At 40.1% G+C, this 13,400-nt stretch overlaps 1 protein-coding gene across 2 annotated transcripts in view; it reads right to left on the bottom strand.

Annotated features, from left to right (window-relative positions):
• Nucleotides 1–13,400, bottom strand: part of lsp1a (lymphocyte specific protein 1 a) — a 37,603-nt gene that overhangs the window by 14,235 nt on the left and 9,968 nt on the right. The window contains exons 3-7 of one of the 2 annotated variants that reach the window (XM_079604128.1): nucleotides 9,964–10,336; nucleotides 9,738–9,877; nucleotides 4,922–5,183; nucleotides 4,616–4,756; nucleotides 373–416 (exon numbers count right to left, since the gene is read on the bottom strand). In XM_079604128.1, coding sequence (XP_079460254.1) covers nucleotides 373–416; nucleotides 4,616–4,756; nucleotides 4,922–5,183; nucleotides 9,738–9,877; nucleotides 9,964–10,336 — 960 coding nt within the window. The remainder of the gene's footprint in view (nucleotides 1–372; nucleotides 417–4,615; nucleotides 4,757–4,921; nucleotides 5,184–9,737; nucleotides 9,878–9,963; nucleotides 10,337–13,400) is intronic. The other variant, XM_079604129.1, reaches the window with a different exon arrangement.

Here is a 13,400-nt window from a genome sequence, read left to right as displayed (position 1 = left end):
TTGCAACAAGAAGGTGTAACAATTTTTTTAAATTATTATTTACATAGTGTCCTGAACTTTTTGGTGTATATTGGTGATAAGACTTGTTTAATCCACCACAATATCTTACTAGACATCAGGAAAAGCATACAGTCCGGTTAAAGACACAATCACATAAATCATTGCTGACAAGGCGATGGACAAACAAAGTATTTAGTGACCTAGGCCACCTATGTCAATATTTACGTTTAGACAACAGCCATTTTGCCAACATACTTGTAAGAATCTGCCATTTATAGCAGTCACTGAGGCCAAAAAGGTCAAGTACTTTACATTGGCCACATGCTCGTTTGTTGTGTCTTATTACAATGTTATTTTGTTGAATGAACTCACCTTTTCTTTAAAGATCGATTCAGTGATTCTGTTCTCTCTGTGATCTAGAATTTAACAAAAAAAGTTTCATATTAAAAAAAGTTGCAAGCAGAGTTGGAAAAAAAAATCTTAAAAAATTAAGCAACAAAAGGTAGTAATTTCCCCTAAAAAATAAGCACCTAAACTTATTCTAGTACAATAAACCTAACAGCAGGGAGTCAGGGACTATGGCTTTTTTCCAGCCTTTAGAATGCCATAATGAACTCCTGAGAGATATTTCACAATTCAAGAAACGCCTTGCGTTGTATTAGGATGTGTAAATCTGCTTTGTCCTCAAGAACTTCACATAAAAGTTCAAGAGGTTCAGATATGGTCACTTGTCCACACTAATACATTTTCGTTTAAAAACGCATGTTTTTCTCTCCATTTACGCCTTCCGTCCACATTGAGGGTTGTTGCAACGAAGACAGAGCATTTTGAAAATGCTCTCTTGGATAAATTTGAGAACTTTATTATGTCTGCTCTCTCAGTCTTTTATCTTGTGAACTATTTAGTATTTATGCATGTGCAGTGAGGTGATTTAAGCATTTTCAGATGTTTCAATGTGGATGAGCAACTTTTGAAAACGTTAGTGTGGACAGGGAGAGCGCGTTGAAATGAAAACGCTGGTTTAAAATGTATCCGGATAATGTAGATTTAGCGTTAAAGGCCAATTCACACTGCACCGACAGACAGCAACAGTAACTTTGATCAGTGTGTTACCCGTCAGAGTCTGTTGGCGTCTATCAAAGCTTGTTTTCTCCGACTAAACATGCTAAATCGGAAGTAGAATGTGTGAGAAGTGACGTGCTGTTCCTTGGTGACTGACGGCGTTGGTTGCGTCTGTCGGTGCAGTGTGAATTGGCCTTAAGACCTTTAGATCTTGCAATGTAGGAAGATGACTCATAAGGCTATATTACTTTTTTTCCATTTCTCAGGGGTCTAGGTTTTGTGCCCCTCACACTATGTTCTGCATCTGTGTGGGTTGACCTTGGATACCAGTGGATAAAAGCCAGCCTAGCTATAAATTCCAGCTTTGCTAGGCTCATGACCTACAGTTTGTGTTTAGACTGAACCACTAAGTGTCTGAGTAATCTTACTTTGTTTATATTGGTAAGATTTGACTAGAGACCGATCCCCCAGACATTAAAGGGTAACTAAACCCCTGTTCAGAGCCTGACTCCACCCACTGGCAATATTTGAAAAATGCTGGAAAAGTGGGCAGAGCCCAACGGACGAACCGAGGGCGGGGCTGAGCGGGTGATTGACAGACCCGCAGTGACGCAGTGATTGACAGCTGCTGTCAGACTCGCTAAGATGGAGAGTGACTGGAGTGACGCAAGTAGCTTTGCAACAGAGCGGTCATTTAAAGTCGAGGACTTTTCTCCCCCACCTTCCCCTGAAGTGGACGAATTGTCTGTGGACACAGAGCTAAAACCATATAAATTCGAGCCGCGAGCTCAGACTGCCGTGTCGCATCGCATTAACTCCCGCATCGCGATCGGCATCCGACGATGCTAGCGAAGCAGCCGCGCAAGAGAGAATGGGTCCAGTATCTGAGTGGATTATTATTACTATTGACCTACGTTAAGCATATTTTGCCGCTATGTGAAAAAAAATATCCAGCAAAACGCGCCGGCGGTTGTGGAGTCCATGCAGGAAGAGCAGCGTTTGGCACACAAGTGCATGTAAACACTAGCGCCTAATTTCCAAGTCTGGGGGAAAGTTATACAGTCCAGCAGTGCTGTTGCAACCGGCAACACTACACCTATACCACCCTAACCACTGTACTAAATACAGATAAAGCTGATGCTAAAAATCTACACTATTCTAACTGATGCAATACTATGCTACTAACTAACTATGCTAAATAACTACCTAGGCTACACGAAATAATCTAAATAACTATATAAATGCTATGCTAACTAGATGCTAAAATACGCAATCCTGATCGTTTTCATTAACGTTACTCGTGATTCCAATTTCCAACTCCTGACTCGCTACAGTGGTTTTGACGGAACCAGATGCTTTTATACTAGGGGCTGCCAGGGGCGTGGCAGAGTAGCGTCACAGAGTACCCTACGTCAGAGAGTACCCCTACTTCAGGAGATTCCGTTTAACCTGAAGAGGGCAGCACTCAGACGTTTTTACACCATATATTTAAAAATGAAAACACTTTATACTCAAATGTTAAAAAAAAGTACTCGAATCAATGAACAGCATTTATGAAGCTCCATTCTTACAGATCATTAACTAAAAAAAGTTGGTTTAGAGTTTAGTTACCCTTTAAAGAGTCTGCAGACCTATTGCCTGTGCAACCTCACCGCCATAATGCTGGGTAGTTGCCAGGGCGTTGCTATGTGGTTTTTAAGATGGTTTGTTTGGTTTCTTGGTGGTTGTCCATGCCACAAGTCTCTATGATACTCTGGTCTCTAGTTAGGGTTAGGAGTTTGTTTGTTGTGCAAGCACCACTGGATATGAAATCTACCATTATGCTGTTTTCATTTTATTCCAACTTCTGGATGTATGATCCTTTTTTTAGAAAATCTAGGACAGTTCTTTAATGAATATGTCTATGCAAATGCTTAATCATCACAAAATGTCATGTTGATTTTTTTCTGGAGCCTCTAAACGTGTGTTTTTCCATTTATTGATGAAATTCAACTCATCGTTTGTGTCCGAACTGATGAAACATCTTCAAGAAATGGAAAAATGTGTCAGAATACATTTTACAAGATGTACAACAATAAAAGTCCCATAAGTGCATGTGTAAAACACAGCTGTTTTATAATTCACTGTAAAGCAAATGCTGCAAAGAAACAAATAACAATTTCGAACACTTTTGGTAGTTCAAGCTAAGAAACAAAAACTTTAAAAAAAAAAGAAAATGGCCTAAAAAGGAACTAAACCAATTTAAAGGAATATCACAAGTTCAGTAATGAGTCACTAATGACAGTTACCAAATAAAATGACATATTTTTATTAGTTTGATTTTACAAAGGACAGGTAATAATTATTTTCTGTGATACTTAAAAACATGTTAATTTGTTTTGAACCTGGAATATTCCTGTAATTCTTATCTGGAGATCAACATATGAATATGCATGCAGATCACTTGACTCAAAAGATGTGTTCAACCACTTATAATACGTACACTGCAAACAGGTTATGATCACAGCACAACAAGCACAAGCAACTTACAAAATAAGATGGGGCTTGTATTCTGAAAAAAGAACAGGATTATTTATCATAATGTTCATAATGTTCACTGTCTGAGAATTGCTTATTTGTTGTGGTTGCGAAAGCATTTCTAGTTTTTCGTAGCGATGCAATTGAAGAAATATTTTCAAAGATTATTTACCCAAAAAATTAATATTTGCTGTTAATTTACCTACCCTCAGGCCATCAGCCCAAGATATATTGTAGGTGACGTTTTATTTTCTTCAAATGAACAGTAAAGAAGAAAACTGGTCCTTGGTGATTTGTATAATGCAAGTCAATGGCTCCTGTCACTTTGAGGGTAAAAAATAAACATATACAGGCAAAATTAAATTAATACCCATGGCTCCTGACGATACATTGAGGTCTTGTGAAGCGAAATGATCGGTCTGTGCAAGAAACTGAACATTATTTACAACATTATTATTACCTGTAATCCACAGCCTCAGCAAATGGTCCTGAGCGCATTGCACGACAGTCTGAAGCGCGAGCTTCCTGTTGCATAATGGCGAATGTGCGGGAGCAAACTTACACTTGTGCTGACACTGTGTTTGTTTACAACAGAGAGGGGGACGTGTGTGTTGTATTGTTCATCAAACTCATACTTTGTGCCTATCCTGGATATAACAACCTATCGGGAACCTCAATCAGGGAGATTGGCTTGTCACAGATTCTCAATGCTTTGAGCTCCAGTGCATACGTCACAATGCGACCGATCGTTTCACTTCAGACCTCAATGAAAACGTCAAGAGCCACGGGCATTAATTTTGTTTTGCCTGCAATATGTTTTTTTTTACTCTCAAAGTGACGATATAGCCATTGACTTGCATTATACAAATCACCAAGGACCACAGTTTCAGCTAAAAATCTTCTTTACTGTTCTACTGAATAAAAAAAGACAACTACATCTTGGATGGCCTGATGGTGATTAAATTAAAATCAAATATTTATAAATGTTTGGGTGAACTATCCCTTTACGAATATTTATGAAGATATTTACAGTTACCTTGAAAGTTGGACTGATGGGGCTTAGATGGTTAAATGGGTCATCACTATCTGTGGAAGTGATGTTTATATTCCTCGTTCTCTTCTCTGCCGCTTCCATCCTCCTCTTCTCAATGTCCTCCTTCATCTGTCTCTTCTCCTCCTGTAGTTATTAATACAAAATTAAATAGAACCTTTAAATAATGTTCTGCTTCTGGAAGAAACCTGGACAGTTTAACATTCCCACAACCAACACAGAGTGTTTGAAAAGCATTTAAAGACATATATTTGTTAACTGGGCTAATATTTGTGTTTTTAAATCAGCCACCTCTTGTTTGGCTATTTTCTGCTGTTCCTCTTCATCTCTCCTCCGCTCCTCCTCTTCACGTGCTTTGCGGCGTTCCTCTCTCTTCCTTTTCAGTTCCTCTAGCTCCAGCTCAGCCTCGGCCTGACGCTGCCGTAGGTGCTCCATTTCTTGGCTCTCTTTTTCCTGGTGGCTACGTCTAATATTCTCAAGCTTTAGCTCTGTCTCCAAACCAGCGTGCATGTTTTTCTTAGTTTCAAAGGCCTGATCTACATCTACAGTCCTGCTGGAGAAGAGTGGAGAACAGGAAAATTGGGTTAGTCTCAAAGATGGCATATTTGTTATTGCTGTGAAACAATCAGTACGTACTTTTGGACAGGCAGATATTCTGATCATCCAGTCATACATTTTTGACATTTTTGGTGCTTGTTCACAGTGATTATTTCCACACATTAGAATATGAATATATCTCTGAGAACTTTAAACAGCACATAAATATATAACAAACTGAGGTTGGTCGCTTTACGTATTAGTCAGGCTGTCTCTTTCTGTCAAAGTGGATAGTTTTTGGCCAGAATAAGCAGTTGAATGGGCCAAACCTTACGGTTAAATGTCTGGCTATACAAGAGTCGATATTAACCAGCTCCTTTAACAGCCCTTTTAGAAGCTTCCTGGCAAGACTTTTTGGCAGCTACAATATTAGGTCACGTCTATAACATATATGACATAAGCCTCTAAATTTAACAGGACTAAATTCTACATTAATTTCCCCCCTAAAAACTTATAATGTTAGTCAAATTTTCTTTTAGGCAGTTATGATTTATCAAATACAGTGACTATTTTTCAAAAACATAAATAATGACTCCTCAAAAACATTTAGTCAATACATAATTTTCCTTTTCTTTGACTCTTACAGTTAAAAAGGCTGTATTTTTAAAATAAATATATATTTTTTAGCTTTCTCATTAGTTCAGCAAGGACATTGATCAAAAGTGACAATAAAGACTTCCCTTTCAAGGGAACTCGAACTGCGTTGCAACGCTGTGGGATTGCGTTATGAAGCACGTATGGAATCAGTCCAATAGCGTGACGGAACGTAATAGGCGGGTGACGTCATCGATCAGGAAACTAAAGCACACCTGAATCAAACAGCGTCAGCTTCTGTGTCTTCAGCATGCACTCTGTGTGAATCATTGTCTCTGGTGTTTTTGTCTCTCCTTAGAAGTTGTTAGGCAGGAGTTTGCCAACGCAGCATGGCGGCTTCAGACGTGGGGTTCGCAAATGGATCTGATAGAGGGGTTTAACACGGCCCCAGCCAGTTCCCTGTCAGATCCAGCGCCTCAGTTCAGGGTTTGTGCTTTATGTATGCACTGCGGTTACTTTCGCCCAGAGTGAGACATCGGTACTGCAACTATCCAGTTCTGAGGAGCTGGATGTTGTTAGTATTTGTACAGTGTGCAGTCTCCTGCATGTGAGGAGCTTGTGGAGCTCCTCACTCGTGCTGTAGCTAAATTAAGCATTGAGTGACCAGCAGATAATCAGGAGACCAGGCAGAAAAGCAAGCTTGATAAACGCTTTCTGCACGTTCGTGTGCAGCCTCCACCGGTGCTTGCCGTTTTTTCCCAACCTCCACACTGAGGTGTCGAAGTCATGGAAAAGACCAGTTTCACACCGTGTGTTTAGTCCACAAACATCTAAATATTCAAATATTTATGGGTCTAGACAATACGGTTATGGGGCGATGCCAAGGACCGAAGAGACGCTTGCGAGCCATCTCTCCCCTGAGTCTGCATTGTCCTTTAAATCACTGGCATTACCCACCAAGCCACTCAGAAACACATCAGCTTTGGTTGGTAAAGCTTATTCGGCAGCAGGTCAGGCCACGGCATGCCTGCACACTATGTCAATCCTGCAGGCATACCAGGCCGAGCTATTAAAAGACATGAGTGAGAGTGAGGAGGTCAGCACTGACGTGATTCGAGATTTAACTCAGGCAGCAGATTTATCTCTCCATGCCACCAAGGAGACGGCCAAGTCAGTGGGAGCCCTGATGGCCACAAAGAGGCATTTAGGGCTGAACCTCTCAGGAATGAAGGAGAGAAAAAATACCTTCTTTCTGGACGGCTCTCTTTCCCCTGCTTGCCTTTTCGGTGACTCAGTAAACATGGTCATCGTAAGGTTTCAGGATGAAAAAAGCATTCCAGAAATTCCTGCCACTCTGCACTCATGTCTCAGGGGCTGCTGGGCGGGAGCAGCCCCGGCCGTCGACTTGCTTCTCACATCGGGCGCAACAAAAGCAGAGCGTCAAAAAAAAGACGGGGATGTGGTGCGGCTCTGAGGACCGTTATTGTTTAGAAGAGGGCTTCCTCTAAAAAGAAGTCCTGACACCACCAGTGTCAGGCTTCTGAGGGTAGTCCCTGCCGAGGGAAACCGCTGTTCACCTCATTATATGCGTTCAGAGGGGTCCTGTCCACAGTGGTTGGCCCTGAGCAGGCTCTGGTAATGGAACAAGAAGTAAAAGCTTTTCTGCAAAAGAAGGCTATAGAACGGGTTCCTCCTCCCAGTTGGGAGTCCGGGTACTACAGCCGGTACTTAATTGTCCCAAAGAAGGATGGGGGGTTGCATACGATTTTAGATCTGTGCCTGTTAAATCGCTCAGTAGGGAAGCTCATATTCAAAATGTTCACCCTCAATCAGACCGTGTCACAGATCAGGTCAGAGGACTGGTTTGTCACAATAAATCTAAAGGACGTGTGTACTTCCATTTATCCATCCTTCCACAACACAGGACGTTCCTGAGGTTCGCTCTCGGGGGCAAAGCGTACCAATATCGTGTTCTTCCGTTTGGCCTAGCTTTATCACCCCGCACTTTCACAAAGTGTGTGGATGAAGCCCTGGCTCCGCTGCGACTCCAGGGCATCCGCATACTGAATTATATCAACGATTGATTGATTCTAGCTCAATCGGATCATCAGGCGGTTCGGCATCGAGATGTCGTTCTCGCTCAGATGAAAAAGTTGGGGTTGAGGTTGAATACCAAGTAAAGTGTGCTGTCTACATTACAGAGGACCACTTTTCTGGGTGTGGTATGGGATTATGGGGGTCTCCTGCTCGTATTGCTTTGATTCTCTCAGCCATGAAACAAGTAAATCTAGGCCAGCCACTCACTGTAAAGCCGTTTCAAAGACTGTTAGGCCTCATGGCAGCAGCATCCAACGGTATACCTTGCTACCTGTTGTACATGAGACCATTGCAGTGGTGGCTCAGGACCAAGGGGAAACCCTCTCCGCATGATCAAGGTCACGCGGCGCTGCCTTCGCGCCTTAGTCATGTGGAAAGAACCTTGGTTCCTGTCCCAAGGGCCCGTGCTGGGAGCTCCTCGCGTCACACTAACAACGGATGCATCTCTCACGATTGGGGGTGGCGATCATGAGTGGTCGCCCAGCCCAGGGTCTGTGGCGGGACCATCATCTCTCGTGGAATATAAATGGTCTAGAAATATTGGTGGTGTTCCAGGCTCTGAAACACTTCCTCCAAGACCTGAGGGGCCATAATGTGCTTGTTCGTTCCGACAACACATCGGTGGTCTCTTATATAAACCATCAGGGGGGTCTGCGATCCAGATCCTCCTGTGGGCACAAGGGAAGTTGCTCTCGCTGAGGGCAATTTACATCCCGGGGGTATTTATATTAGGGAGCAGACATGCTGTCGAGGCAGGGGCCAAGGCCCGGGGAATGGAGTCTCCACCCCGAGGTGGTGGAGCTCCTATGCAGTGGGGGACATAATTTTGTGTTTTATATTGCGGGTCTTGCTGAAATACTTCTGTTAATCAGCTGTGGGCCAATATTATCTAAAACCGTGTCTATTAATGCAGATTTTCTGTTGTTTTTACTACTTTGAGTAAAGATAAAGGATGGAGCAAGATTACTTTGACAAACTTTAATGTTACATCAGTCATTCTCGTCAGTGCTCAGCTAACGTATGCACCGTTGTTGATAAAGATATGATGCAGTTCCCACTTGTGCACCGCAATAAATTAGAAATATACACATCTATTTGTTGATGGACAAAAACTTGTTAATGCTGATGGAATGCTGTGAGGAATTACAGTTGTTGCATCTCATAATGTACCTCAAACTGAGTAGCGTATCACTGAGAAACATCCTGCTCATGTCATCCTTGCGATAAGGGTTCGGGTTGAATAACTAGTTCTTCCAATGTTTCATAATCGGACTCATCCTCGGATTGATATGGTAAAATCAACGGTATTGTTACTGTCTTTACATTGTGTACAATCGCTGAGTTTGTCAGTGAGTCAGTGAGTCACCACTGTGCCATCTGACCAATCAAAATACAGCGGGCTTTTGGAAAGGAGGGATATAGAGAGATTGAATCATTGGACGAGTCCTTTTAGAATCAATGAAAAATGTGGTAATGTGCAATTTATATAATGAGAAAATGGAAGGGTTTTTTGATTTTTGATGTATGTAAATCTGTTGTAGGAGACCTCCAAAACAAAATTAGGCATAATAGGGGCAACTGTAATTATGAAATTACAACTTGAAAAACATAAACGGTGTTCATATTTTTGTAGAACTCGTAATTTGAACTTGTAAACGGGGAAATTTGTGAGTACTCCAGCTGGTACCATGTGACCGCTGTGCCACCTGACTGCTGCAGGTTCATGTTGACGTTGATAGTGTTCCCATAGAAACGCATAAGTCAAAGGATGTGAACAGCTCTTAGTAGAACGTCATGGGATGGTAATTACGTTAATTAAAAACATGCCGTGCATGAAGCATAAAACCTATGGGTAAGAAAGTGTGTAGAATCAAGTTACCTTGGTGATCTTTTGGTTTTAAAAATATGTGATGTAATTTCCTCTGCAGATGCCTCTCCATTGCTATTAGGTGTTCTGTCTTGCTGTAGGAAGACTTTAGATGTGTATGACACCTTTACCTCGTTCCTCTCCTCTTTTATCTGTGAGTGATGGTTATGATTTAGACATAGTAACATACATGGTAAGATGTACTGTACTTCTAATATTGTAACAATTCTCCTGGTACCTTGTTCTCCATTGGTGGTTTTATTTCCTCTTGTCTTTTGCTGTCGGTCGTGTCATCATGCCATTCCTCTGGTCTTTGACTGCTCACCCTTTCACTGATCTCCATTCGTCTCTCAGTGCTCCTCGTCTCTGGTCTTTTCTCCTCTTCCTCCCTGTCCTGAATTTTCTGATTCTTTTTGGAGCTGGGGAAGCTGGTTTTCTCTCTTTGTCTAGATCTTGCATTCACATTTTTCTCCTTCTCTTGCAACTCTTCTCCACTGCCATTCTCTTCCATTTTGTGTCGCATTCTCCGTTCCAGCTTCTGGGTCCAATCGCTGAAACCTTCATCCTCATCCACAGCAGTAGTACTGCTGGGTTTGAGTTCACTTTCGTAGCTGAAAAAAAACAACAACAACACATCTATGAGTAAAAAATCTTAGAGGCATTGCTTAGCAAATATAGCATGTGCATTTAGCTGTGGTGCTCACGTGGGAAACTAATAATTGAATATTGCTAATATATTTGTAATCACTATTTATTTTCTACACTTTAAAATAATGTGAAATGTATGTATGGTTAAAAAAACGGAAAGCAAACTGATCGCAACATTTTAGGTTTTACAGATATAACTTAAATTTACTGTTAAATTATTTTTATTTTTTTGTGTTTTTAACTGAAATAATGTAATTTACCAAATCCCACACACCAAGTCCTGCCGTAAATTTTTTCTTGTTCAAGAAGCTGTTTAACTTGTATATATGTCACAATGGATTATTGCAACTTCCGACTTTAAAAAAAAGATGGTAAAGAGAAAGTCATGATAAATCAAAGTTCATCACTAGTTGATTTTCAGCAAGCTGAGGGAAATACTATCATACACACAAATACTAAACACCATCATGATAACAAATATAAAACTAAAATATTGCAATAAACATCAATTAAACAACATAAGATGTAACATAAAACTCTAATGTACATAACTGATAAAAAACAACAACTAAGAACAGTTATTTAAACAAATAAAAAAACATCAAGTGACCAAGTGTCACCAAAGACTTTATATACAAAGACTGCACTCATGTTACTATGAACAGGAAAAATTAGCAATTTGCTAAATGAAATGTTCTGAGACGCACGCTTTATGACTGCACATTGGCTGGTCTAGCCTAAAAAATAAGTTTTTTAACACTTTTTGAGAAACAGCATTTATGAGATAGTTGTTTGTCAGATTTCATTGTTGATTTCAAACATAAAGTTGAATCCTAAATTTGGTGAACAGCTTTGGAGAATTTGATGTCTCCACATTCATAGAGATTGAGGCTGTGCTTGCATGACTGAAATAGCTGCCCGAGAGGTGTTTCAAAGATGGCGCTGAGTGAAATGACTTGCCTGAAAGAGAAGGTGACTGAGAATGTCAACTTACACTTCTTCACATGTTATTTTTTACTTCCAAAAACCATGTAACAGTATTTTACTGTAAAAAGTTTGATGACAAACCTTGATATTGGCTAGACAAAGCCTTATCTTAAAGTTGGAAATAACTTTGAAACGCTTGAAGTTTGAAGATTTTACTCAGTCAATAAAATGTTTTTAACATGTTCTTGCACATTGCTAACATGTTTTAGCAAGTTGCTAACATGATTTAGGACACTGCTGACATGTTTTATTCATGAAGGTTTTGTTCATGAACTCTTATTTTAATATAAATTTGTCTTGTATTGCCTGTGTTCAGTTTTTACATTAAATGAATATATGTTTCAATTCAATTTACAAAATAGGTAAAGTATACTCGATCATGCACTCCCAAAACGAACAAAAACTTGGCCTTTTCTTTAAGATGATTTAGACTCCATTACTTTGGGGTGAGACACTGGAACTTTTTACTAGAACGACAGGCAGACCTATATAATCACATTCATAGGGAATCTGGGCAAGTTAACAGTCAGTCAGGCATGAACGGCTCAAGTCAGTGAAAGCACCGCTTGAGCCCACACACCTGTGATGGTGTTACTTTGATGAAAGAAACTATGCGCTGAAGTCACTGTGCCAGCCTATTAACACGAGAGGCCGACTTCAAACACGTTCCTCAGAAAACAGATGTTTGAGGTGCGTGTGAGGATCTGACAGGTGGTTGTTTGTTATTGTTTTCTTTCATTTGCCATGGGCAACCAGAGGATTTTGATGAAATGCATAATGCTCCATAATGTGATCTGTTTCATGTAACTTTGAAACAAAAAACAGGCAGTAAGCCGTATGCTAGTTTAAAAAGTAGTGTAGATTAAATGCAATGCATCCCAGGATTGTGGATTGTCGCTTTACTGCATAGAAACTGTTAGAAAAGGGGGAAAAGCTTCAGTGGGGTTCATGACTCAATCTTAAAGAAGGCTTTATGACAAAGATGTTCTATATAAGGCAGTGGTCTCAAACTCAGTTCCTGGAGGGCCACTGTCCTCCTCCAGCTAATCAAGGTCTTCAGGGTTACTATAAACTTCTCGGCTGGTGAGTTAAAGCTGGTTGGAGCTGAACTCTGCAGGACAGTGGCCCTTCAAGAGCTGAGTTTGAGACCAATGATATAAGGATAAATGTCTTAAATATTTGAATAATACTTGTTTAAGGGATTATTTGTTTATGTATTTTTAGTGATAAAGCATGTTTCCGATCTGTTTAATTCATAAAAAAAATTTTTTTCAATGAATTAAAACATAATTAATTCATTAAAGCTAAATCTGTGAAGTTACCTCATGATGGGAAACATATAAGGTTCTATATGCACTTGATAAATCTCTTTAAGGTCCTATAAGGAACTCTTTCTTCTAACACCGTGTACAATTCAGACGCATTGCGATAAGATTCCAGCGACAAACTATTTTTTCACACCAGATGCGACGTGACTATCGGGTTTTAACAAAATCAATCAAAAATCAGAAGAGCATTTGGGTGGAGTCTATCTACAAGCGCACTGCACTCGCAACGAAATGGATAAGCACATAAATAATTTTATAATACAACACCATTTTAACATTACACTGAGTGGCTGAAGCAGTCTTTGTCATAGAATACACTTTGTTCACATTAAGTTGACAGTTTGGACATTCTCTTTTCCTTTAATTTATTTTCAAGATCTGAGATGAATTATCCATTGTTTCAGTATGGCAATTAAGGTCTCACATTAGAAACGTCTAACATTCAATAAAGCACATAAACAGTACCTGAGATTATCATTGTCATAGTACTCTGTGTGATGTGTTTGCAGCTGTGACATTGACTTCTGTGTGAGCTGCGCTTCAAATATTGCAACATTATTGAACCATATACTTTGGACTTTTTTGCCTAATGTGACCGCACTTTCAGAAATGCACTTTTTGTATTCATGTTGGTGTCATATGGTTTTGAAAAACTATTTTCAAGAAAAGTTCCATTTTTATTTTAAAAAGTTTTGAAATTCATTGTTCAAGG

Source organism: Phoxinus phoxinus (genome assembly GCF_949152265.1).
Source record: "Phoxinus phoxinus genome assembly, chromosome: 25".
Taxonomy (NCBI): Eukaryota; Metazoa; Chordata; class Actinopteri; order Cypriniformes; family Leuciscidae; genus Phoxinus; species Phoxinus phoxinus.
This window is presented reverse-complemented; position numbering and strand designations above follow the sequence as displayed.